Source organism: Anser anser, assembly GCF_964211835.1.
Source record: "Anser anser genome assembly, chromosome: 12".
Lineage (NCBI taxonomy): Eukaryota > Metazoa > Chordata > Aves > Anseriformes > Anatidae > Anser > Anser anser.
In genome coordinates, this window is record NC_139733.1 from 3346484 (window position 1) to 3373266 (window position 26783).

General features: G+C 42.8%; 1 protein-coding gene and 1 long non-coding RNA gene across 4 annotated transcripts in view; one reads left to right on the forward strand and one right to left on the reverse strand.

The window, feature by feature from the left end:
• The window catches only part of LOC310880326 (uncharacterized protein), a 32773-nt gene that overhangs the window by 1429 nt on the left and 4561 nt on the right, over positions 1–26783 (forward strand). The window contains exons 3-7 of one of the 3 annotated variants that reach the window (XR_014571623.1): positions 1754–1906; positions 3715–3865; positions 5892–5968; positions 11092–11188; positions 25310–25419. Coding sequence is in view for 2 of the 3 variants with exons in the window: in XM_083796001.1 (XP_083652127.1) it covers positions 3787–3865; positions 5892–5968; positions 11092–11188; positions 18241–18329 (342 nt within the window). In the remaining variant the exon portion in view is untranslated. The other 2 variants (XM_083796001.1, XM_083796002.1) reach the window with 2 other exon arrangements.
• On the reverse strand, positions 21218–26735 carry LOC310880335. Its single transcript, XR_014571629.1, has 3 exons — positions 26422–26735; positions 24978–25077; positions 21218–22523 (listed from the first exon to the last, which is right to left on the reverse strand). It is a non-coding gene; the product is annotated as an uncharacterized lncRNA (long non-coding RNA).

Consider the following 26783-nt stretch of genomic DNA (forward strand, 5'->3'; position numbering starts at 1 on the left):
TTATGGGTTTAACGTTCTGTCTTTGAGCAGGAGGAAGAGACGCAAACCGTTTCCTTCTAGTCTGTCCTGCCTCTTTTAGAATAACTGGAAACAAAACACCCTTCTGTTTGGCTTCTTTTCTTCTGCTGTACCTGCAGTACACCTAATCGATGTTCTCCTCAAAGCCTTCTTGTTTACCTCTGATGCATATAACATTTTTAGCACAGCATTAAACTTAAGTCATCCAAGTGTTGTATTCTGTTTGTGGGAGCTCCTCCTTCACTAGCAGATGTAAGACGACCCAGTCAGCCCTCAGCAGAAGGGAACAAGACAGCAGGAAAGAGGGGAGACCCCTTCTGTGCATGACAGCAAAGAGAGCCCAGCTCAGAGGTTTAGCACTGAGCGTATACCAGCTACACTCAGGCATTTTCACCTTGGTTTTTCCCACTACAGCTGTCCCTGGGTAAATAATTAACTAATTATTATGCCTTTCTTAGGCTAGTCTCTTGTCTTTGGCCCTTAAAATTCTCACCTAAGGAAATACTCCAGCTCCTATTCGTTCTGAGCTACTTCTGTACCTGCACAGAGGTAATCTATTTTGGTTTCTGGATTAAAATGTGTTTCTGGGTTTGACTTCCTTTCAGCAGCATTCTTGTTACTGTCCTGTTGTAAAGAGTTTCTTTTTCTCAGAAGGTATTGCTTTTGACTATGTTTGGTCACTTGAAACTGTGCATCCATTGGGTGACAAACCTAGATGATTCTGTGATTGCTGGTAATAATGGGAGTCTTCTAGGGACATTCCCATAAAGTAGTGTGTGTATTGATTATGCAAGGTGTGGTTATGTTAAGTCATTTGTCAAGTTAAGCTAACAGTTTCACCCTGATGCAACTGGTGCCTGAGGAAGGGGTGTGCAGAGCAGGTTATGTACCCTCTGCGCTCCTTTTCACATATTGATGTTTCTGGAGAGACTGGAACACAGATAAATTTTGAGAGTTTTTTTTTATGGTTTTGGATTCCAGTGCCTGTGATGTTGAAGGGAGAGGAAGGTTAGAGAGCAGAGCTTAGGGAAGCCTGAGCCAAGTGGCTGTAGGCAGCCCCAGCTGCCTTTGGAAGGCATATTGGGCTCCTAACACAGCCAGTGGCTGTGCTGTCAGATTTTTATGAGAAAACTAGTCAAGCAAGCCTTAGTTCATAAGCTTAGCTGTAGTGTTGAGGAAATAGAATGTGCTGCTTGTTCATGTGTTACATCATGTAAGATAGTAGTGATATAGCTGTTACCTGTGTCACAGTCTCTAGGGAGCAATCCTCTTTGGTCAGGAAAAGACTGAAATCCTTGTTAGAAATGTGAGAGAAAGGTTAAACTGAACAGAACTTGTTTTAAAAATGAAAAAGAATTCATTTTAAAATTGAAACATGGCATGGATTCTTTATACTTGTCACAAATTTCATGTTAAGCATAATTCTCAGAAGATGATACAATTAGCAGGAGAAAATCAAAGACTGGGACTGCAAAGTGAAAGGTTTCCAGGTTTGGTTAAATGTATTCAAACAAAACACCTGCTGACACTTAGGCTTTCAAACACAATTACCAAAGTATTAAAACTAGCTGTGTTTATGTCATACATGTGAAATATATTCAAAACTGTGGTGAAATTGTAACTTTAATGGAAAAAAAAATAATTGCATGTGATTCGGGAACAAGATTTGTGTGTGTGTGTGTTTAACCTGGCTGTATCATAATGATTTCTTCTATCATGTTTGCTTATTCACCAGGTTTAGTCTCCAATTGCAAATGGAGCACACAAGAGATTAACAACCCTATGGATTTAATCTAAGGCTTTCTGAAATGCTTCTCCCACACGTGCAAGCAAAGCAATCAGCTGCTGGCTGGAGGCACGGGGCTTGGTGTGAGCTGCATGTCTCCAGGTGGGTGCAGCGTGGCCGTCATACCCTGACTCGTGCCTCCTGCGTAGGAAGGGCGCTCATCTCCTCCTTTCTGAGGGCAGCCAGATGAGACTTCTCTTAGCTGAAGCAGAGGGTAATGCATGCAAAATGCTGCTACTTCATGGTGTTTACAATCTAAACCTCCTTTCAACCAAGCTGATGAGAATTTTTCTATTGATACACATGGGAGCAGGATTAAATACCTGGGGAGACTCTGGGACCAGGTCTTCTAAATAAAAGAAAATCCCTTTTCTCCAGAGCCTGCTGAGATAGAGACAGGCTGCGTCATTAGTTTTCCACATCGTTCAAGCGTCTTGTCTCACCTACCCTGACATATTTAATTACACGTAATGTTTAGCACTTAAAGCAGATAATATGCTGCACCTTCAAAGCACTGAGAGAATATTACTTAATTAATTCTTTATTGTGCGTTACATGTGTTTATTTTGCCAATACTTGGGAAATATCCTCTGAGAGCGTTAGGAGAAAAGGTGATTTGCTCTTTGTTCACTGGGAAAATTGCTTCCAGGAGGCGTTTGTAGACACAAGACACATGCTGAGGAGCTCTTAAGCTCAATACTAATTGGGTACAGCTTGCACACAGATCTGTCACACAGACGCATTGCAAGAGAAATGTAGAAATATTCTCTTAAGTCAGTGCAGGAGGGGCCCAGTGACGATATATATTCAGAGTAGTAATTACTTATTTAGTCATCACATTTCTGATGGATTAAGACATTCCCATGATACCTCTTGCTCTAGCCTGATTTTCAAAGGGTTGGTTAAATTAGTCCCTCCTATTTGCACACGTGCTGCTTATTTTCTTTGTTTCAAGTCTGCTTAAACAATTGTGGGACAGCAGAGTACTAATAATTGAGGGAGCACTATGTTTCAATATCAGCTGCGTTTTGCAGGGTACAGCTGATCTACAAATACCTTTCTGTTTTTAAATTGTGAACACTTTTGAGAGGCAGAGAGAAAAGAAAAGCAACAAGTAATAAGTACAACCCGCTCCCCTAATCCTCCAGACTATCACTGATCTAATAACATGCTCTGATGCTGGGAGGTGGACGTGAGAAAGCACCTGTCCTACTTTGCCTGGGCTGACAGGAGGTCTGAAGTTCAGCCATGAAAGTTTCACAGAATCATGGGAGACTGGGTCACATTGTACCTTGCTGAGACTTTTAGGAGGTTTTTCTTATTCTGTACCCTTCTACAAAATTATTTACCATGATTACTAATTCATGGTACTAACAAACATCTCAAACGGAAGTAAAACTTCTGTTAAAGCCTCTTGAAATTTAAGGATTAGGCGTAGTTTTATTTAATGGTGATCTAGAAACAGGAGTTTCTTGTTTGGTACAATACCTTCAGCATCTCAATCATAGTGAGAGCCAAGGAGGGCACTGTGCTGACCTCTGTGACTTTTTTTTCCTCCTTCTATTTCCTTAAACTTCTATGTCTAGTCAAAATCATGTTTTCTTCAAACTCATTACAAGCTTTCTAATATGTGTTGTTGAAAGTGGATCAATGTGTGCTAGTTATTTCTTAATAGTAAACTTTCATCGTTTACATCAAAAATCTCCAATTTCTAATTGCTACTAAGGTATTGGTGATAGAGGCTGAAGATGCAGATGAAATCTGTGCATATTCCAGAGCCTATTGACAGATTCCAGAGGAATGTTTGCTTCCTCTATTTTGTTGACTCTCATTATTGGTGATATCATGATTGGTAATAACAGACTACTGTGTAGATTCTCGAGTCTCACAATTCTTACTCTTCTCGCCAGGTGTCATGGAGATGTTAAACAGCTGTCCTGTATCTTTGCTGGCAAGCTGGGTGCTTACAGACCTTGAACTGAATGAGCACCACATCTTGCTACAGCTGGTCCAGAGCTGTGCAAGCAGCTATTGAGCCACCAGCAGTCCGGTTACATCACGGTGAGTGTTGCAGATGTGTGTCACAGGTATACAAACAAGCTCTCTAATATTTTGTGCAGCTCTGAATGTGGCTGTGTCTCGCAAATACAGCTCCCAGTTTGGCAGAGGCCAAGTGCCCCAAGTTTCTTTAACTTCCAAGAAAGATTTTTTTTTTTTTTTCTGGCTAGTAGTGATCAACATTTTGACATCCACCATCCTGTGTGGTCAGAGGTTAGGGGAAGAAGACACCAGCCCTACCGCCCTGCCAAACCCCTTTGCAGCTGGTATTGTCGCTGGCTGCTCTGTGCCCCCAGGCGATGTTTTGTGCTGAAGCATTTGTGCAGAAAGGCTGCCATCGTGTGGCTTTGTCCCTGTCCGTGGGGACGGTGTGCAAGAGGCCCTTGCCAGCAGCCTTGCTCACACCCTACCCTCCTTATCTCTCTCCAGGGATGTTTTTCCATTTTCCTCGTCTCTGCTGATGCCCGGCCTGCCACAGGGACTGAGGCTGTAGCACGCTGGAACAAGCCTTTGCCAGCCAAGCTGCATGTTTTTGTAGCCGTGTTATAAAATGAGAAGCTCTGGGTTTTTTTGTACGTGGTGGTAATAAAGCAGAACTGAAAGCCAGTTTCAGATTAATGACCGGCAAAGCAAAAATGTCATTTTGCAGCTTAGACTTTCTGTAGAAATGTGTTGTTTCTTAGCACAGAAGTTCAGCACCTTAAATGGTAGCCTCTCCTAAAGCCCAGAGACAGGAAAGTGACAACACTGACGTTAACATCACTGTCCCTCCAAAAGCACAGCCCTCCAGGCTGCAAACCCTGGCTGACCAAGGCAGTTGCTATTATGTTTGAGTTTCTGTTTCTCTTATAGTTGAAACATGTCTGAAATGTAAACTCAGACTGGTCTGGGAAGGAAGGAAAATGGACGTGGTTCTGTTGCTGGCAAAATGAGCCATTTCTTTTCCAGACATCTATCTTAAAAACAAAGACAACCTGTGGCTTTGTGCTTGGGGTTTGGTTAGGGCTCTGAATCAGGATCCGTGGTAGTACTTGCTTTGTGGTCATACAGGAGAAGAGTAACTGCTGTAGTGAAGCAGATTCATGGACTGTTTCACTTCTTTCTTTTTCCCTGACAGTGGACAAATAATGTTCAAAGGCATACATGGCACTCAAAGACATCCAGTATGTAATCTTCATTCCCCCAGAGGCGTGGGCACTGAGACTTAATGATCCACACCTTAAGAGCTTCTCCTAGCTGATCGATCAGATGCTAATATGCTGCAGGATGGATGCTTACAATGTAGGCTGGAGAGAGGAGGAGAGCTGAGTTATTCCAATTCAGTTCCTGCAGTCATCACTAAATATAGAGCTGGTACTGATGCAGCACTTCTGGGTTGGTTATGTAAAGTCTGGCATGCTCTGGTTTGGAATATTTAAAAATCTTTTCATATTTATATTAATAGATGCTAAAGCTCAGCTACAACAAACAAAAGAAGGGAGCTCAGTAAACCTGAAACATGCTCCAGTGCACTGCCAGGCGGCAAGGCAGTAGCCAGGTGCCTCACTGTGCATCAGCTGAGCCTGGATCTTGAGGCTTGCTGCTGACAAACCACCTGTTCTCACAATGCTCTCTTTCTACTTTTCAAGGGGGGAAATGTATCAGGCCAGATTTGGCAGCTGTAGTCTCGGGGACATCCCATAATTACAGAAGTGCTGTTCCGTGTACATAATGAAGCAGTGGAGGCTGTTGGTGTGTTTGAGCCCTGAAGAGCGCTTGCACTGCATGCCTTTCTTTATTTCCTTTAATTTGCAATCTCAATTAATTTTTCTCAAATTAATGTGAGCATCACTGTGGGGATTAGATATTCATATCGTAGAGGAATAGAGACCAAAAGATGATTATACAGTGCCCAGGATTCATGTAATCTGACGTTAGACACTCCTGAGGCAGGTACTTACATTCAGCATGGTTGTTTCACCACTCCTTTGTGCTCAGTGAGGCCCTTTTAGGATGCAAACCTTATGACCATTTCATATGCCTGTCTTAGGGCAAGAGCACTGCCTTGTGGAGGAGCCTGCCCATGGTCATGCAAGCCCTGCAGGCGTGGAGCTCAGATGCCTGGAGGTAGGGCACTCACAATGAGTCCGTGACAAACGTGGGGGAAAAAGGCCAGAGCCCTGCTGGATCAGACCAAAAGTCTGTCTAACCCAGGGTCCCATGTCTGCAGATATAGCCCAGGATGAGATCCTGGAGCAAGGCGAGCGTGTGATGATTCCCATGTATGCTTTCCTGGGCCCTTGAGATCTACAGAACCAATTTCTTGAGCTAGAGGCGGTTCTGTATTTAACAGTTCCTGACAGAAAAAACTCCTGGAGTAAAATCCTTTTAGGTGCTTGTGGACAGAGACAGTAGTATCTTTGCAGTATGTACAGATCACACAGTAGGAATGGAATTTGAGGCTCACGGCGTGAAGCTAGAGGAGAGGTACTTTAAGTCAGATCGACTTTTGTGATCATTTACATCCCTTGGTGAGGTGGTTTCTGTCTGTTCCAAGTATCAGGTAAGCACTGAAGCTTGTCTGAACCCCTGAAGGGCCCAGATGCATTTTTAATTTAAATAGACACAGAGAAAGTCAGGGTGCTAGTAAGGGCTGTTGATTTAACAATGGTGAAGATGGAGGCTTTTACTCAGAGCATAGGTTCCTTACAAAGTACCCCAAAGTTTCAGACAGCCTTGCTGCAGCTCTCTGAAGGCAAGGCCCTCTTTTCACTTTGCAGCATTTCCACCTTCAGAAAGGTCCTAACTCCTACATGGGGGTACCGTTATCCTGGGGTGTATCACCAGTATCAAGGTGGTGGATTTCCACGTAAAAGTTTCCTGAGGTTTTCTTCAACTGCAGGGACAGCCCTGCTGAGAGGAGAACTGTCCAACACTGTGCTGAAAAACCCAGTGGGTGTCTGCCCCTACTCTCTTTGCCCTGGTGTTTGCAATGATTCTGCAACACGGCAGGAGCTTTTAAGGAACAATGCTATGAAGACAGAGCAGATGGTGCTAATTTCAGCCAGGAATGAGACAGTCTTGCAGTGGTAGAATGCCTGCTGTTCTGTTATATCCACTGGAAAATTTTAGGAGTCTAATTCTGCTCTCAGCTGAGTGTATCTTGTTCCCTGATGTGGATTTACTGGGACGTTGCAGAAGTTGGAGCCTTGCCTCCAGCACACACCAAGCCCTAGGGCAGGAGAGAAGCAGCACAAGTCCCAGTGAACAAATACAGTGCAGTAAAGGAGCTGCAGTGCATTGCTCTAGGATTTGGGTTATTTCCTGAGAAATTAACAAGTCAAATCAAAAGACAGAAAGGAAAGGACACGGATGCTCTTGGGGCATTCGAGATGCAGTTCAGGACCCATTTCAGGAAAACTAAAGCAGAGTAAGATGAAGTATGAATTGGTAAGATATTGAATGTAATTTATTTCTGGTCTTAAATCCCCAGAAAGACATCTGAGCCATTTTTTCTCTTTCTCTATTTCTAAATATATGCAAGGTAAGCATGAGTCACTGACTAAAAATAAAAACAAGCCTCTTATCTTTTTGCCCGCTTAAGTAGGAAGTGGGATGTGCTGCATTAATCAAGGCTTGATTGGAAGTCCTGTGTAGGTTGCATGTACTGAAAAGGAAGACCTGGTAAAGCATTCCTTTCTTGGGCAATTTTGCCTCTCTTGGGAGTTCTTCAGCAAGAAATACAATCCTTTGATAAGAATCTGTTACAGGGAATATCTTTGCTGGGCTCTTACTTTGTAGATAAGTGAGCAGTGTAGACACAAATTAAATTGTGATTTATTAAGGCTTCTTTGAGCCACTTTCTAACTTTGTGGGTCCCTAGTGCACCAGAGTAAAACAACAACAGTATTACAGCCCTTAAATGTTTTCTTCTATTGTCTGTGTTTCATTATGTGTACGCTCAGATCAGGTATCAAAGCTTTGTCTCATTAGTTACTTTTATTTTTTTTTGGCTGTCATGGTCTGCTGCCAGCAGTTGTTAGAGTTGATAGGAACTGCAAGGGAGCAGAAGAGTTGCCAGACCAGGTCATCTGCCTCCCAGCCTGCAAAGCCCAGCACTTGTGTCCTGTCTGGCAAGTCAGCTCGGGGGTCCTGCTGCCTTGCCTGGATGTGTCTATGCCATGGTAAATCACAGTGAAAATCACAGTGAGCTTTCTTATTATTTGAGAAAACCAAATGTGCTTTCTGGTTATCCTTTTTTTTTTTGTCCTTTTTTCCCTTTTTTCTCCCCCTTTTCCTCAATGCTGTGCCAGTATCAACCGTGTACACAAAGCACAAAAATTAAAGCTGCTCTGGGGAACATCCTTTCTCAGTCTATAAGAAAATTCCCTCTAGCATGTGTTACACGCAGGGAGTACTTGTACACAGGGATCCATTCGTCTGCATGCAGTGGCTTGTCCGTCATCTAGAGTTCAATAAAACATTCTGCTGAGATGAGTGTGTTAGAGCTGGGAAGCGACTGACACTCAGGGTTTCAACTTTTTTTAAAATGCTTCCTGAGTTTGGGTTCACCAGCTCACAAAATGGGACCGGTACAACTTGATTTAATACGGACATTATGACTTAGTAAGGTGGTCTGGTTATCATCTGGCTTTGCAATTTTGAAAGTATCAGTGTACATATTTACTGTAACCTATTGCTGCAATGTATTATACTCCTTAGGGCTTAATCCCTAATTTATCGTTAAGACACAGACACTCTATAGTTTGAGTTGTTGGTAATCAATGACACTTTTTAGGTGTAGAGGTCACTAACTCGTTTGTGCACTTAGCAAAGACAGAAACAGAGCAACAACAAGGCTGTAACCTAACCTCAGGCAAATCACTGATTTTACTGGTGCTAGTGAAGAGCACACAAAAAAGCCTGGGACTGCTGGTGCTTCCAAGTGCTGCACACAGCTGTGTGTCCTTATGCAAATATCTGAGATAATTTATTAAAAACTGGATGGTATAGGGACTGTAGAAAGCTATTTTTGCTTCAACAGATTTTTTTTCCCAATTACTATAATGCAAATCAGTGTGACAGAAATAGGGGCCCGAATAATCTGTCCCTTGTTCTACTTTTTTTTAAATGTCTGTGAATTTCAGTGATTTTATTTTGTTTTGTTTATTTTATTTTTGTACACCACTGCATTTTAGGGCTGGAAAAAGTCAAATTGATCAACTTTGAACTGAGTCAGGAGAAACGTGGGCTTTAAGAGGGTTTAAGTGGCACACTCATGGGGCTAGGGTTGGGTTCTGCACTGCCTCTGCAATTTCATACGAAAAGCAGAAATCAAAATCAGCATATGAAAGAGTTAAAAAGCATACAGTCAGGCAAATGCAGTGCAGCTCCTGCAGTGGAGATCTGCAGCAGAGGAATGGCTTATTCCTCACTTCTTATGCTTCAGGTGAAAGCTCCAGGATGCACAATGGTAAAGAGTAAAGTGCATTATGTGAGAAATGGATGAAGGGCCATAGTTAACGAGTGCTTTTGGGTAGGCGCTAGCCAATTCTGCTGAAACTGTGATTTTGTCAGATAGGTAACATTGGGCGTATCTGCTGGATGCTTCCTTGCTTACTTGTTGTAGATAAGATTTTCTCTCTTAAAATATCAAACCCTTGATATAAAACCAGCAAGTTTAATTAATAGTAATTTTTTTATTCATAAAATGGTAATTACTTGGCAATCAGTGTTTATGTATGCGTGCTTCTGAACAGAACCTATATCCAGCTAGATAAAGTCACGTGTGACATGATAATGACAGTATCTTTTGTGGGATGTAGTTAAATTACTGATGCTTTCCTTTGACCACGGTTCCTAGATTACTAACCTTGACAAAATTTAATTAGAACAACACAACAGCCACAAACTAAGCTTGTCAAAGGGCACATGGGCGTTATAAAATTCTCTTCTGCTTTGTGAGTCACAGACCCTGTAAAACTTGCAAATAACCTTGCAAAAGAACAGCAACTTCAGCACTTGAAGACCAGCTTTGCATCTCCTAGAAAAGGAGTGTTTTATGTGATTTATATTCAAGCTGTTGTGGCTGATCATGCTAGCTCAGTCGATGGTTAAGGGCTTGAGTTAATAACGATGGGTCATCTGCAATTACCATCTTGAACATAGCTGCTTAGAAAGACCTCAGTTACATCTTACAAACTTTCTGAATACCTAACTGAACACAAGCTAGACACAGGGCTTGAATTGCTTAATTCTGTGCCCCTACATAACAGTATGTGTGCTCTGTAATGAGTGCTGGGCTATTTAGTATTAGCGCAGTCCTTCTGCCATTTACTCTAGTCAGCCATAGGAGTATATGCAAGTTGCTGTGTGTTTTGTTGGCTGCACCTATGATTAGATGCTTGGGGCACAAATAGAAAGAATTGAATGGGAAAAAAGAAGTTATTTACTATTCTTATTTCTGTTGCAATGATACTAAGGCAATAACACAGTAACAACACTTTAACTATTATTTGAATGTGCTCAAAGTAAAGAAATAAAAAAGTAAACTCTAGAATATTAGGGTGGTGGGTTTTTGTTTGTTTGTTTGTTTCACTTGGAGCAATTTTATTTATCACAAATTAATTTTACTGCCCTAAACAGAGTGTCAGTGCAATTTAGGATGTTACAGACAATAGGGCCATCTGGCTGACAGGTATGACCAAGACCTTGACATAGTAGAAAAGACAAGGTATAACATCTTTTCTTTTTGTTTTTTTTTGTTTTTTTTTTTTCTGCCAGAATCAAAAAATGTGCTAGATATGTTAGCTTGTGTTTTTAAAACAACATAAATAAAGTCAGAATTTGCTGCAATTTTCTGTGCCTAGTTGAAAACTCAGAATTTGGTCCAGCCTATAAAGACTAATGCTGAAAAAGCATCCATTTGAAACAATGGGAATTTTTGATGTGTATTTCACTGGGTCCAGGCTGTCTCCCTGGAAGGAGGGATGGGGGAATGTTTTGGTTATTTGTATTGCTTTTTCCTGTTTCTCCTCCTTCCTTCTTTTATTTCCAAGGTCCTATAGCAAACAATCAAAATAAAATGAGAAAAGCTTTAAATAATTTAGGATTGAAAGTAATGGTTTCCATGTGTGTATAATCAAATATTATATTAAACAGTATACAGCTAAATAGGCCTGTGAAGGCAATAAGAATAGAAGGATAATTGTGCTCTGTTTCCTTTGACGGCAATGGGGTCCTGTCCCCAGGACCCGCTGTTTGCTCCTGTCCCTGTTCTGCCCCCTTGCTTGGGCTGCTGCAGTGCCCCGGGCTCACCCTGTGAATCGGACCAGGTGACTGACACAGGTTAGTTACCCTCTTTCCCTTCTTTTTCAATGATTTATAGCCCAAGGCAGCTCCCTGATTCTGTTATGGACAAAAGCCCACAAAGCAGGGTGCAGTACAACTTGAAGTAGTACTGCTCCCCTCAAAGGCCCCGAAAAGGGCAAGGTTAGGCATCACATCAGACCTCCAAAGGTTGATGTCTTGCTGCTCTGCTATCCTTGTGACCCAGTGCTCCCGGGACTGGGTCAGAAAGCCAACTGTGCAGGCACTGGGTTTGGCTTCCGGCCATTTAGCAGCCTTGGCTATTCAGAAAAGAGCCTGATGAGTGGTAAGGGCACCATGAGGAAGGAGAAGGAGTGGATGGGGCAGCATCTCCCCCTTCCCAAAGAGGTGATGGGATTGACTGTCCTATAAGACGTGATTTGCCCCGTGGTTACCTCAAGCTTCTGAAGATCCCACCCACCATGCTTCTGTCTCCAGTTTTCTTTCACTCTTTTTCCTGTATCTCTCTCCCCCCTTGTGTTCCTGTATTTTGTTGAGTTAAACACAGTACTCAAAGACTCTAAAATGTTCATAGCACTCGTGTAAGACTGTGGCTTGCTGTTTACAGGGTATGGAGGTACAGCACTTGGGTTATTGACAATAATTTATTTGGATTAACAAATCTACAATTGAGAACACAATAATGCTGTTTGTGTTCAGCAGACTCTCAGAGAAACAAAGCATAAGAACAAAGGGTTTTGGTTAAGCCTTTAAGGGTTTTAGGACATACACTACACCTCGAAGGAGACAATACTTAAGTGGTCCCATGGACATATGCCAAACACCCAGATTATCTGATAACAAAAACTCTTAAGAGCATGGACCAGGGGATTTCCTGGGGAAGTGGAGCAATTAGGAGGGGAAGATATGCATCACTGTTTCAAATGGACCTGTTTTACTATGGAAATAACACTTCCCTAGAGAGCTGGCAATAGAAAAGTAGCAATATCATTTTAATTTATGTCTTGGCGATTTGAGAGTAGATTTTTTGTTGTTGTCTTTCCTGTTCACTGCGTTTACCGGAGAGTTATGGATCAGCAGTTCATGTCTGGGACAGCTGTCCTGGGAGGGCTGCTTGTAGGCTTGTTCCCATGCTGCTCAGAGCGGTTCTGTGGCTGGAAATCAGCAGCAGGTGCAGCTAGCACTGGTGAGCCCCGGCTTCGCTCACCCACTGCCACCCATGCCAGAGCTGCGCTGACAGAGGTGGCAGAGACTGAGCAGGAGTGGATCAGCAGCAGAGAGGGTTGAACAGAAGAAAGTTAAAGGGGAAAGGTTACTGGGGAAGGATGCAGTGTAATTTTGTAGAGAGACATTTCTGGGATTTCCCTGCTGCCACGCGGTACCTGCCAATGAGTGTTCTGGAGTGAGAAACGCTGGTCCCCCCTTATTGGACACAGGGATGTATTTTGCAGAAGACAATATTGTTGGTAGTTGGGATACACTTTAAGCTCCTGGGTTTTAAATGTTTGAAGCAATATGTTTTTGCTAAGTAGTCATAAAACAATTTTTCAATGTCTGGGCAAATGCTGGTGAGCAAAAGAAGAGCTGGAGCAAACGGCAATGGGCAGGATGCTAGGCGAACGCACTGCAGGGGCTTAAGGCTAGGCTTGTCTGTAACTGGAGGCTGAAGGCAAATAATGGATAAATACACACTGTGCTCAAGTCCAGAGCTACTTGAACCACATTGACCAACCCTGCCGGAGAAAAAATCTGGTTTGGTTTTAGGGGGATTGCTTTCAATGTGATCAATTATCAGCAATTTGCTGTGTCAAATGCCTCCTGCTACTGACCAGGCAGAAATGGACTCTGAAAACATGACATTACCCAGCTGCTCTTAATTTGAGCAAAAGCAAGCGTAAAAATTTTGGGGAGCCTTTTTACTGTTCACATTGCTCAGCCATGCTTTCTTCGCTGATAGGGAAAATGGATTTGTTCAACTTGCACATGCAGGTTTTGTCAGGGGCTAGGAGACAGGAGCTCATAGGGTTTAGCTGCTGACAGCCCTCTTGGTAACTGGCTCCTTGTGCCCAGCTGCAGACCGCAGATAACATCATCTCTGGGCCTGTTCCTGCAGCTCTCTGCGGGGTGAGGTGATCTTGTTGGGGTAAGAGGGGCCAGTTTGCGTTAGTCTGATCTGGCAGAAAGACAAACCTCATCCACAGGATTTTCATGGGAAAATCCAGCATTGTTCTCAGCCTGTTTTGCAACTGCTTTGACTTGAAAAGTTCTTTAAAATGAAGCACTGTGAAGTCATTGGATCTTTCCCACGCTCTCGGAGGGCAGGAGGGAAAGAAGTGGGCCATTCTGAATCAAACTTTCCTAGCTGGCCTTGGCCAACAGCTGACTTGGTTAATGGCTTTTGCAGATGGTCTGCTTCTGCAGGACTCCCCGGTGCAGTACAGAGCTGCAGTGCCCAATAATGTCTCCGACTGGGGGGAAGGCAGGGTGAAACGCTTCTGAAATAAAACTCTGAATGACAAAATAGAGGATAAAGGGCAAAGGGATAAAAACCACTTATTCTGATTTTCAAAAGAACTTGGAAAATTGCCTTACTGGAAGTAACTGAGGGACGTAAAGTAGTCTAGTAAATAGTAATTTCAGGTTCTCTCTGGAGAGTCCTGCTGGGATGAACTAATTCAGTGTCTTGGTTAATACAGCAGGCAATGAACTGAGGCAGCTGAAAAGCCAGAGTATATTCATTCCAGCTATTTCTATTACAGAAAGGGGAAAAAGAGGCCTAATCTCCAGCAGGACAGGAAGGGCAGCTGGGAAAACTCATCTGCCCCTATAAGCACTTCCAGAACTTATTTTGGAGATCCTAATGAAGCAGAGGAGCTCAGGACCAGAGGGAAAGCATCAGCAGCTTTGTACCACGTCTGCATGCTGAAGCAGAGGTCCTCTGACACTAGTTGACCATGAGCTGAGGATGTAGATACAAAAAGACATAAAACTGAAATTAGTTCTAGGTTAGAGAAGAAAGGAAAAGATAAACAGCCACGTTAACTGGGCGCTCACTGGCAGATGACTTCCATCTGGTGAATGCTTCTTAGTGCAGGTTGCAAGGACAATAATGGTGTGTACACGTTAGGAGTTTCCACATGAGCAGGCACATGGGAAAAGATCTGGGCCTTAGCCTATGTAGCCCCATGAAAACTTTTATTTCCTTCTGCCAAATGAAGACCGCTGGAGATGGAGTGACAAAACAATTCATAGGTGTGTTTAGAAACACATACGTGACAGAGCAAGAAATAATACTAACTTTAGAAAACAGGTGGAGGAATTTTGTTTTACTTTATTCAGAATTGGAGGCAAGGTAAACAAACAGGAAGAAAATGTTTTTTACTTGTCAAGTGTATTTAAAACCACAGAGCCAAAATGTATCACCTGTCTTGGGAAGCAACAGGCTAAAAGATAATCTAACAGTTTTGTGAGGCATAAAATGATCACACCTCTGTGGATAATGAGACTGTTGTGTGTGCTCTCACATCTGTATAAAAATATCGATGATATAAACCTTCCCATTTCATACCTAGGGAATAGGCAAGAAAATATCTCCGATTTGGTTGGGTTATTCTTCATTTCCCGCCTTTTTTGTAGGAGACTTCGTGCTGTTGGGTACGGCAGGCACAACTCTCAGCCGCTGTGGTTTTGGCATGTCTGGGGACTAACACTAGTGCAGTACCTGCTTGTGAGCTTCAGAGGAAGAGAACCTCTGCTTGCACAACAAATTAACTGAGGGATATTATAAACTGAACAGATTAAATCCTACCTGATCTGTGAAGCTTTTACCCATCATTCAGACAAGTTTCTGAATGCTCCTGAAACCTTCTCACCAGTATCAGTGTATCAGCAGGTAGCTGGAAACCCCCAAAGCCAGGTGCAAACTTCTATGGGGTGTGAGGGAGCGCTTTGGGCTGGCATTTGGCCTCTGATCCAGCCCTACCCTGTAGCTGTGCTAATGACCTTGAGAAAGGACAAGCCTTAAACACTGATGATCAGGGTTTCCTAGGCCGTCAGTTTCTTCCAGATGGTCATTAATCCTCAGAAAAATGTGTGCGTGCCTCAGTTGTTAAAGCCTAATTAACCCCATAATGGCAACACCTCTGCAATAGCTACAGGTTTTCTGTTTCCTCTCTCCCACCTAACTGTACAGAAGACCTTGGTACTTCTCAGTCAAGCTGTGTGCTTTCCAAGAGGCACAGCAGCTTGTAACCTATCAGTTACGTCCGAATAACTGCAGAAAAGATCCATGTGGAATATAAATGTCAAATGACACCTCATACAGCTGAAGGAAATGCATTAGCTGTTAAAAAACCTGCTGCTCCCAGGGTTGTATATGCATTCCAAATTGCTGTATACAATGCTTCCTTGGAAGCTGTAATGCAAGGTAGGTGTGTCAGCTGTAGTACCTTCTCTTGCAAAATATTCCTTCTCAGAATATCTTTCAGCTGTTGGGCATTTGCATGTTGTGCCTTTCCAGGATTCCTGAGAGCTGTTCTGTCTCACTCGGAGCAGCAATGAGCTTCTGTGACTAAATATTAATTTATTTTTTCTTCTCAAGCAGGGGGTGACTCAAGTCTTACCTCTCACATGTGTGATGAGTGTTGAGAATTACCGAATCCTTCTGGCTGTGGCACCCAGGGTGACAACTTTGGTGCTTCACATCTTATTTTCAGCCCTGTGGAGAGGGGAGATGTTAAGAGAGAAGGAGCTAGAGCAAAGAGGGAGATCTTAATCCTCCCTCATTTTGGACATTAAGGTTTAGCTGCCTCTGGCCAGAGTTTTAAGAGCATGGTAGGATGTCACTGTCCCTACCACTGCTCTCATAGGAGGAGGGTGAACACCCCCATGCGTCTCTGCCAGGAAGGCGTTAAGCTTTTTGCCCGATGCCAGCTCCTCCAGGCGCTCTTGTTAAGCTTTTCTCTCTTAGGCAATTCCTCTAGCAGCTCTTTGGCAATACCTACCCTGTTCCAGGTCTGCAAAACTGAGTCATCAGTCTCCCTTCCATGGCTGGTTGTTGGAGTAGGAGGTGTTGTTTGCCTCCACAGATTATAAAAGAGAAGCATAATTTGTGTCTCTCCAAGCTACTTACTGTTTAGAGCGAATGTATTTAGAGGAGGGAGAGCTATCTTCGTATCATTTATTCCTACAAATCATTTAAGCATAGTTAATTCTGGCCTGGATTTTGAAAGCTCGTCCATGCCGGCCAAATTACACATTCCCTCCAGAGTAGGCAAAAAGTCATGGTTGCAATCAATACCTAAAATCTTCCCCTTTTTTTAGGCCTATGCAGAAACCTGAAATATGCTTTGCTTTATTGCTGCCTCTATTTCATTATCTTCTAGTCCTCCTGAAGCCTCTGGGGGATTGCTGCTGAGCTGATGCTCCTTGCTTGTGTGGGCTGTCTGCACCAGACTGCTCCGATCCTGCACACGCAGGGCGTGGGAGCTGCTGTGCCGCGAGAGGATGCGGGAGCTGTTAGGACCATGCTTTAAAATGTCTAGTTCCTGATTTTTGCTTTTATAAATAACTTTCAAATTGTAATAATCAACTTAAGATTTTGAGAGAAAGAATCTTTCTTTCAGAGATGTGCTAAATATATGCAGTTCCTTTTTCTCCTGTTGGTATCGATACTGGGGTAAGCATGCTCGAATCACCCAGCGAGGTACTCCAGCCAGCCTAGGGACAATATGATCCTGAGTTGCCCTCTTGGAATTTCCTGGCACGTTTCAAAGGCAGAATAAGATGCTCCTAAACACTGTGCTTAAGCCTGCAGTAACTTGCAGGCCAATCTTTATATATACTAAAGAAATAAGGGTCAGAAATCCCCATGGAACACACTAACCCTTTGCTATCACTATTTGCCTTGGCTTTGCCTGTTTTTCTTTTGATCCCTAGATGGTACCAGCTCACCAGTCTCAAACAATGGTACCTTTATTTTAGCTCGTAGGAGTCAGCCCTATGCACTGCGTCACCTGCCACCAGCTCAGGCCCACAGACATGGTCCCTTCCGCTTGCTTGGGATGTTTTCCTGTTTATGGCGTCATGTTTGCCCACTTGCTGGGGTCTGTAAAGGAAAGATCAGCATTTAAAATGGCAGTGTTCAAAATGAAGGGGGGTAGCAGCTCCTTTGACTTTAATTTTGAGCACTACGGATGTATCTGAAAATGGAGTGAAGCTGAAGTCTGAAGACCTCTCACTCACCCGAGCAATCTGAGCATCTGTGCTAATTCATCAGCTAATTCAGCTGGCTGTTCAGGAGGTTTTCTTGCAGATGATAGAGGTCACTTTGAGTCAACAGCCAGACTGACTCTGATGAAAGACTGCTTGGAAAGCAGAGGGTGGAGACATTTGTTCTCCTCAGGGGCTGGGATTTGGGTACTTGGTTTCCCTCAGGGGCTGGGATTGGGTATTTGGCTTTCAGTTTTGTGGGTGTTTTTTTTTTTCATTTTGTTGGTGGTCATGGTTGTGGTAGGCTTTTTGTTTGGTGTGTTTTTTTTTTTTTTTTAATTTAGTTGGACAATCTGTGTATAGAAGCTTGAAACAGAAAGGGATTTCAAAAATATATGTTGTACCTAGCTCTGAGAAATAAAATTTAACACTATTGCTTTGATAAATGGGGAAAAACATCCAACCTGTTCTTGCAATCTGCAATAAGTGTGTTGATGCTGACAGGCTTTCTCTGGGATTTACTATGGTCATTATATAAAAGAGATGGGAGAAGCTTTTTTTTTTTTTTTTCCTCCTAAACTCCCCTTTGGGTATTTCCAAAGTGATACAACAGGTTTGGTTTGGTTTTTCTGTTGCCCTCCTTTTTCTTCTTTCCCCACAGATTAAGCTATGTATACAGAGAAGTGTAAACGATTCTCAGTTCATTTTTACGTAGCCTATAGATCGCTGATTTTCCTGGGTCTACTTGTTGATCTAAGCTTCAAATTTGCTTCAGTGGAAATGGAATTAGGTTTGGAAACTATCTAGTTTAAGATAAAAACCTACTCAAACCTATCAGGCCTACGTAAACTTCACCCTAGGATTCCTGGATGAAATACGCATGGAAAATTCCAAGGCATCGTATCTGATCAAATCGATCTGTTTTCAACTTGGATACCCGCCCAGCTAGACGCCTGAGAGCTTTTCACCCAGATGAGCTCATCTCTACCGTACTGACGTAGAAGAATTTGATATCACCATTTTAAGGTTTTTCTAAAACAGTAAGAAGTCAAAGACAGCCTGAGGAGCAAGCCTTGGCACACAATAGCATAGATCTGTCAGACTGTCCACTAGATGGAAGTGTTATCCGGTCCCTGTGTGGGCGATGTACAAATCATCTATTGCAACACGGGCAGAAACGTCCCACAGACGGGAGAGCCTGCAGAAGTCCCACTCAGAATGCCTTCCTGTCTGCTTCCAGCACTCTCAGGTCCCCTTTGAGCAGAGCGGCACGGTAAGGGGACCAACACAGCATTTAAGGCACATGTTTGCCCATGGCATGCTGCAGTGCAATGTGTAATTTTTTGTGTTATGTCACAGGAATTGCACAGAGACTTAGTGCTGCGTGAACAGTGAGGCCAGGGAGTGAAAACGCTCAATGAAAATCCAGCAGAAGATGATATTTTGTTCAGCTTCTCCAGCGACTGTCATTGCCTGAAACCTAAGAGACACTTTTTTCTGTTTCTGCCTTGCCTGTCTGTCCTTTTTGTCTGTTTCTGACATGTTCTCCCTAATTATTTCTTTATTCCTTTCCTCTTTTTTCATGCTTTTTTTTTTTCCAAAAGATCAAGTTCTGTATAAGCACTGCGTTATTTTACCAATGCTCCCTTCCACAGATATCAATCTACTGAGCCAGCAAACTCGTTCTCAGGGAGAAGTCCTCCTCAGACACGACAGGGAAGAGCAGCACTGCTGCAGTGCTTGTAGCCACAGTGAGAGACTGAGAGCTCAGGGATGAAGGACATTAAGTGCATAAAGCACTGAACCACATAATTGTGCCTCACGCAGTGTCTTTGCAGCGGTTTTCTGGATTAGCAGCAAGGAGGTCCTCGGAGCAGGAGCATGCGAAGGGACTGACTAACACTACTGACTGCTACCTACATGGGCCTTTGGCTTTTTCCTAGGCTTTAGCTTCACTGCCCCAACCACCTCTGGGTCCTGCGCAGTTGCTCCTTCAGCCATAACTGCCCTGTGCTCTCCTGGCATGTTCTTCGTTCCCACAGTTGAATTATTTTTTGGTTTTGATAATCCTTCCAGATTAGCTTGGGTCTTTAAGCAATTGCTTTTACCTTTGTCTCCTTGTTAACATTCTCCACACCCTCTTTTTCCTGTGCTCTTGTCTCAGGTCCCATCATGTTTACCTTCAATTGGAAATGGCCTGGGGCTAGGGAGTGTGTGTAATTATGAAATGGATGATTAAATCTCATTACTCTGTAGAAATTACAGTTAATAGTGTTCTTAAGAAGCCAGGAGAATATGTATTGAATCATTGATGATATATGGAAAGGCAAGAATTCTTGTATGACATTCTATCTTTAAGAAATCAGTCTTAAAGCTTGGTTGTTGTCTAAACCCTTGATATGTCCCTTATAATCTTATGCTGCATTTATTCTAGGAACAAAACTCTGTTTGTGGCACATTGCTGCATTGGATTGTTTACCAAGAACACCATGTACTGCTAAAACTGTGATTGAAACAGTAAATTTTAAGTGGCATGGATGGAAAAAATGATGGGATCAAGAGCCCTACCCACAGTCAGTTGACATCATCAATCTAAGGCAGCCTTATTTTTCTAAGCTACTATTTCTTTAGTTATCAGCAGGGCAGATGCAGTTGTCTGAGAGAGGAGCATTAAGCAAAAATGTTAGCAACACACTTTGAAGTCTCACAGTGTACTGGGAAAAAAAGCTTGTCCTCATCACAGCTGGTAAGGATTAACAGCAGCAACTTTGCTGTAAAGTACCCTGCACCCACAAGCTTCTATATTTTCTTGGATTTTTTTCAAGAGCTAAATATTTGGAGGAATCATTTGGCACTTAAGCATATGATTAAACCCATTTGTTGTGACACAAGGCCTACTTGCTTTCAACAGAGTAGGTGTGGAGGCATCTCTGTTCCATAGCAGCTCTTGCTCACTGCTTAGGTCCTCCCACCTCCATGCTGCTTTGCTGAGTCCCCATCTTTTCACCTGCATTTCCTCAGCGATGACTGGTCTTCTGAGGCAACTGCAGCTTCCCTGTCTGAGTGCACAACATCGGGATTTGTCCTCTTTGACTTTTGTTTTCCCATGTTACCGAACTTTGGATGACGCTGAAGCTTCACCTTTCCTGGTAGCTGGGGCTGACCAATCTCGGGGAGACAGAAACTGTGGTTGGTCGTTGTGTATCTAAATGGATATCATAACAAGGGCAAGGTAATGGAAGGGTGGGGTTTAGCTAGAATAACGGTGTAATACAAAAAACTCTGGTAAAAAAGAATGTTAACAACAAAAGGGCTTTAGGAACACGTGCAAGGTACTCAGTTACAAAGGGAAATAGATGAGAGCCCACCACCAGCTGTCACATTTTGTAGATCTCCTAATTATTGCTCAAGTTACTGGGCCCCAATTTGCACAAAATAAATAAATAAATAAAATGGTCTTCTCTCCCTCTTTTCTCTGTCTTTTTGGACTGTAACATTAGCATAATGAAAGGAGAAGACAAAGACAAGATTGGGAAATATCAGGTGAAGAGACAGTCCACCTCACATTTCCTCCTGTACTGCCCAACTGAAGAACTGAGGCTTTATTTTAAAATCTCAATGTATTTCGTGGCTGGGGTGATCCAGCAGGGAAGTATGCTGGGGTGTGTAAGCCCTGCTTGCCCGACCACTCCTGCTGGTCCAGTGACAGGGTGACAGAAAACCTGCAAAAAATGTTCTGTAAGGTATTTGTATAGCCTAGGTATGGTCACAAAGCATGGGTCATGCGGTGAGGCGTTTGAAGTGGGAATATAAGGAATGTAAACATGCAGGAGAAAGAATTATGGCAGGAATTGAACTAAAAGCTTTGATGACAAAGCTCCAGTAAAGGAGGCTGTGGTCAGCTGCTCGTGTTTAACCTCCGGGTGGGGTGGGGCCTTTTAAAAGTTTACAGGATGGTGCTTACAGAAGAGAAAGGGAAGGCAAGCAGCACAATTGAATGGCAGAAAACTGAACAGTACAGAAATTCAACCCCAGAAGTAAAGTTGCACAGGATCACAGCCTCACTGTGAACATAATATATCTGCCAGGAGTAGAGAGGGAGGAAAGGGCAACCTCAGCATCTGTTTCTCAAAATACTCTGGTTCCACTCATTCTTAGTTTACATAGACTGTAAATAATTTAGCAGAGTAGAGGCTCTTGAAGCTGGGGAAAGAAGAGGCCAAGTTACAAAGTCTCATTAAGATTTCTCCACGGGTATCTCACAAATCTCAGTTTTTTACTTGACTTTCTTATTTCTTATTTCTGTTCTCATTGGGAAATCACATTTTAACTAAAGCCTGCTGCAAAACCAGAAGGAAAAGCTGTGGAAAATAATTTCTTTCTTTCACTGTTTATTTTATCAATATCTGAGGAAATGGGGAAGTTTCAGTTCTGTCCAAACTGAATCACTGGTGTAGAGAAATCTGTAATGGTGATATGAAGACATAGGCGTCTACAGCTACCATGTATGTTTTAGGGAGCTTGGAGTTGTCAATGTATTTTTGCTTGTTTACAGAGGCAGTGAAACAGACAGACTCTTTACCCTACCAATGTTTTATTTGCATGGAGAATAAAACAACACGGGAAATGTTAGGACTGTGTAATAAATACAGTTTAAATTCCTGTTTTTATTTTATTCTAACAATGCATATAAAAGATGTGGGGTTTGTATTTTTAATCAAATTGTCTGTGAAATGACTCCTTCTACCACACCCGTCAGTATTTCCTTCTGAGCAACATCGGTTTCAAGGCTGAAGATGTTCATGATTCAGTCTCAGCTCTTTTTCTAAAGGGAATACGTGCAAGCATCTCTCCTTGCACGTTGGTCATTATCTTGTAAGTCAGCACAAGAATTCAAGGTACCCAGTTAGAGTTCCTGTATATACTAGTTCGTTAGAAAATGTATATGAATTTTCTAAAAGTAGTAATCCTCCTGGCTTTGCCTTACTTCCCAAAGGCTGTGGTGAGGAATCCAGTCTCCATTTTCTTTCCTGCATTTCCACTTGTGTATTTACTTCTTGTTTGCTTTGCTTCTGCTGTAGTGTCAGGATAACATCCACCCTTGTGTGAGTAGTTCACTTAGGGGATATCATGGCTCCTTCTGCTGGAAAGAGGTTGTGGAGAACAAGATATGGAAATTATATTTGCCTTGCTTTATCTACCCTGATGCTATTTACACCGTCTGCATGACATTTTCAAGGAAGACTGTGCAAAAGCAAAAGAGAAGGCAAACAACCATTAATACGAGGCTGCACCTGGGAAGGGCCTGTGGGATTAATGACTGAGTTATTCATGCTGGCCAACCCCCAGATAAGTTACCACAGCTTTTATTCCCCAGACCTGAGGAAGACATATGAAAAATACTAATACTAATAGGATATCAAGGAAAACAAGAGAAGAGAGGAGAAGAGGAAAGAGGAAAAGGGAAGGGGAGAGGAAAGGAAAGGAAAGGAAAGGAAAGGAAAGGAAAGGAAAGGAAAGGAAAGGAAAGGAAAGGAAAGGAAAGGAAAGGAAAGGAAAGGAAAGGAAAGGAAAGGAAAGGAAAGGAAAGGAAAGGAAAGGAAAGGAGAAAGAATGATCTAAAAAAAAAAAAAACAAAAAAAACCACAAACCTAACAACTTGATAATAGGAGAGCAGGAAAACTTCAGGAAGAGCCCCTGTCTTTTCCTTGTTCAGGTAGAAGCAAAGCCAACGAAGGGGCACTGAAAGCTCAGTGCTCTGCAGAGCGTCTCTGATGCTTTGGGAAGGAGGGGGCAATAGGAAAAAGCCAGGCTCAGGAAAATGCTTTCTTTCCTCTGTTTGCTCTTTTCTGTTAGGTCAATAGGCAGTGGAATTGGCTGGCAGGAGGTGCTGAAGTGAGGTTAGTTGCGAGCCTCCAGCCTGGGGTGCCTCGGTTAATGGGCAGAGCTCGACTGCTGTGCGCGGCTGCAAGATTCCCTTACCTCAGGGGCCAGGCCAGGGGGGAGGCTGGCAGCTCTCTGCACGGTGCAAGTTGAAGAAATGAAACATGCTGTCTGAGGGTGCCTTTAACGGGGCAGATGCTCTGCAGTCACGGTAGAGCAATGAGTAGAGGGGCCATTGCACGCTAGCAATGCTGCGTGAAGTGGGGAAAGCAGCAAAGTGGGAGATATTCCCCCGAGAGGCATTGGGTGGCTGGACTGAACTAGGGGAGACCTGATCTTGTGGTGGGAACAGTCCTGCTTCCAGCAGGATGCTGGACCCGCTCCCTGCAGCTGTGCCCTTCCACCCTGTTCTGCCCTGCCCCGGGGCTGGGTGCAGACCCGTACGGCTGTTCAGACATCTCTGTATACGGCAGCTCCGTGTGAGTCTTTTGGCCAGCATTAGCTAGAGATGAATAATCTTTCTCCCAGGGCAGAGCATCTGCATTTGGCTACATGCAAAGCTCAGTGAGAAGCTGTAAAACTGATGTATTGTCTGGGGAATTGGAGCAGCAGTTAGCCTCTGTGGGCAATGCCTGTGCTGGCCACTTTCTTCTTTCTTTGGTACTTATGGAAGAGAAGGAAATATATTTAGTTCCTGCTGCTGCAATCCATTAACTGCCTTCCATTTCACAGCGGGTGCTATCTTCCTCGGGGGAAAGAGATGCAATAAACATGCTTCGAATAATGAAAACTCTCTGCCCCATTAATGGCTTTTTGAGTTATGCCTTTAGGGAGAGATTTTCAAAGGTACTGCGTGAGGTCTGCTTTCTCCTTCTCCTTTAGAAATCTTTCTTTCTTACTGTACAGACTCCAGGAGTCTCTGGTCACGAGGCACAAATCGTGACAGAGCTGTGGCTTTGGCCAGCTTTCCCCTCAGATAACCAGGCTGCAATGTCCAAACAAGTGAGTTACTGGTGGACACCACCTTGAGTTACTCCTTGCTTGTTTACACCAGACCAAACACACAGTGGATGCAAAACCTTTCCCATGGGGAGCGTGTCATTCTCCATTCTGTACAGGTATTTTTTCTTCTCCAGGGGACAGACAGCCATCCAACTGCTCCAGAGGATAGAGGATGTAATAGGTGAGGGATTCAATGAAATACATTTTTATTCTTGTCTCTGAAACAAGGAAAAGTATCGGAGTAATTATAATAGGAAATTGTGATTTTTGGACCTCCTCCTAGCTGAGTGAGTTGTGACTACCTGCAGAATTTCAAGGCGTATGCTACGTACCTGGTACATTATGGGTGCATGTCTCTGTATTTGCTGGATTTACTCTAGATTGGTGGCTCCCACTGACTCTAGCACTACTAGACATGCAGAGCTAGGGTAGAAATTCAAAACACAAAGCACCTGGTATACAGAGCTGTTCCCAGAAATGCGTATCTACTTCTATGTGAAAGATGATGTACTTCGTGGTTGTTACATGGCTACCATGTAGATATCAAGCTATATAGATAGTAGTAATCTATACCAAATATTCAAATAATAATTATCTAGCTTTGTGAACCTTATCTGAAGACTGTTACACAAATGCAAAGCATACCTTTCAGCAGATTATTTGTTTTCAGTGCTTTTTTACCTGCAGTTTATATTTCATGGGTCTGACTCACCTTTTCCACAGTAGGCAAAATGTACTTACTGGCCTCTCTCAAAAACAAATTTCCTGTGTGGTAGGAGGGACTCGTTCATGCTCTTCAGGAAGAACAGCCCCTACAAATAGGTACCTTATAAGAAAACGGAATGTACAGGATGTGCTCTGAAGAGCACAGAGTCAGCACCCAAACAATAAAAAGTCAGTCCAACAATGACACTTCATTTGTCTGTGCTATGTAATAAAAGAATGTACACCAAGTTATACAATTTCCTTTAGGCTACTTTAGCTGTAAGTTGTATGCCACAATGAAGTCAAGTTAACGTGCTTTTATCTGGTTATGTTGCACAGGGGGAGAGTATCCCCTTCCTTACTGGACTAACAGTAGTTAAGGAGCGATTTAAAACACTTCTCCAGCCTTCCTGGCTCCCATCGTGAAGCATGATCCTGCAGACACTTAGGTAAGGAATTTTACTCATACGAATAAGATCTTTGAAGTTATTCAAATGCATAACTGTTTGCAGAAATTGGCCTGTAGTTTTCTTAATCATTGTTGGAGTTTGAGACAGATACTTCAGGTCAAAACTCTACTTTCCTTGGTCTTAACTTGGACCTAATTTCTGACTTCTCCTTGTTCCTAAATACAGGTTCAAAGCCCAGTTTGATAATTCTGGTTGGTTTATTTATGTTTCCTAAATGTTTATTTCCCTTACATTGAATTAGACTGTAGAATATATTGCCATTTTAAAGATTTTACGTAACAGTACATAACCAGGTGGCCAAGCAAAACATTTGGATTACTCTTCTGCCCACAAGAATGTCTACATGAAGCAATGTGAAATTACTTGCACATCTGAAAGAGGTACTAGTTTAATATTCAGTGCTAACAAATAAAGATGGGGCTTATGGATTTGGAAATGCTGTGAGTGGCACTGCACTGTGCCAGGAACCATGCACCTTGGGGACAAAGAGATGCTTTCCAGGTGACTGCAACCTGATCCCCTGCACTTTGTGCTGAGCTGAGCAGGGGAAGATGGGAAAGCAAGGTGAGCTTGGGGAGACTGGAAAGAAACAGAAGCTGCAAGAGCAAAATATGCTGGTGATGAATACTGATAAAAGCTAATGGCCATGACGACTTAAAGACCACAATATGGCTAGTTTCACTGAGCTAACTAACATATGGCGCATCCTTTTCAAGTGTAATTACTGACAGATCTGGGACATATGTGGGATATTTCTGTGGTAGGTATGTTTAAATGGAATCAGGCTTATGTTTTTGGTATCAAATGTGACGTGGGTTTTCATTTATGGTAGCACTTTGCTAGGAAACTTTTCATTGTAATGATGGACTATAATTACCATATTATTTGCATTCATTACCACCTATAATAATAGAAGGTATTGCAGTCAAGTGTAGGACTATTACATTTTTAAAATTTGTGCTAGATATTGAATGACATTACCTGTAAAATACTGTGAGTTTGCTTCATAACAGGATAATAGAGGGTTTTGGTTCTTTGGATGTCGTTTCATGTTAGGCTGTCTCTGGCTTCCTGCTGTTCCCATCCAACTAAAGTCTTTCTCCAGATATGATGAAAGATGTGACTTAATGCTTTGGCCAGCCTATAGTCTTTCCTGACAGGAAGAAAGCAAAAGTCCAGTTGTCTTCCTGTCTACGTTTTGACCTAGGCACACTCCATTTTAATCCCCTTACAGAAGACCATTGCTCTGGATACGAATGAGGAATGTGGCACAGTACCTGTGCCTTCTGAGTTCTCTGATAAGTCTCATGTGAATGAAGGAATGGCAGCACCAAGCCAGGGAA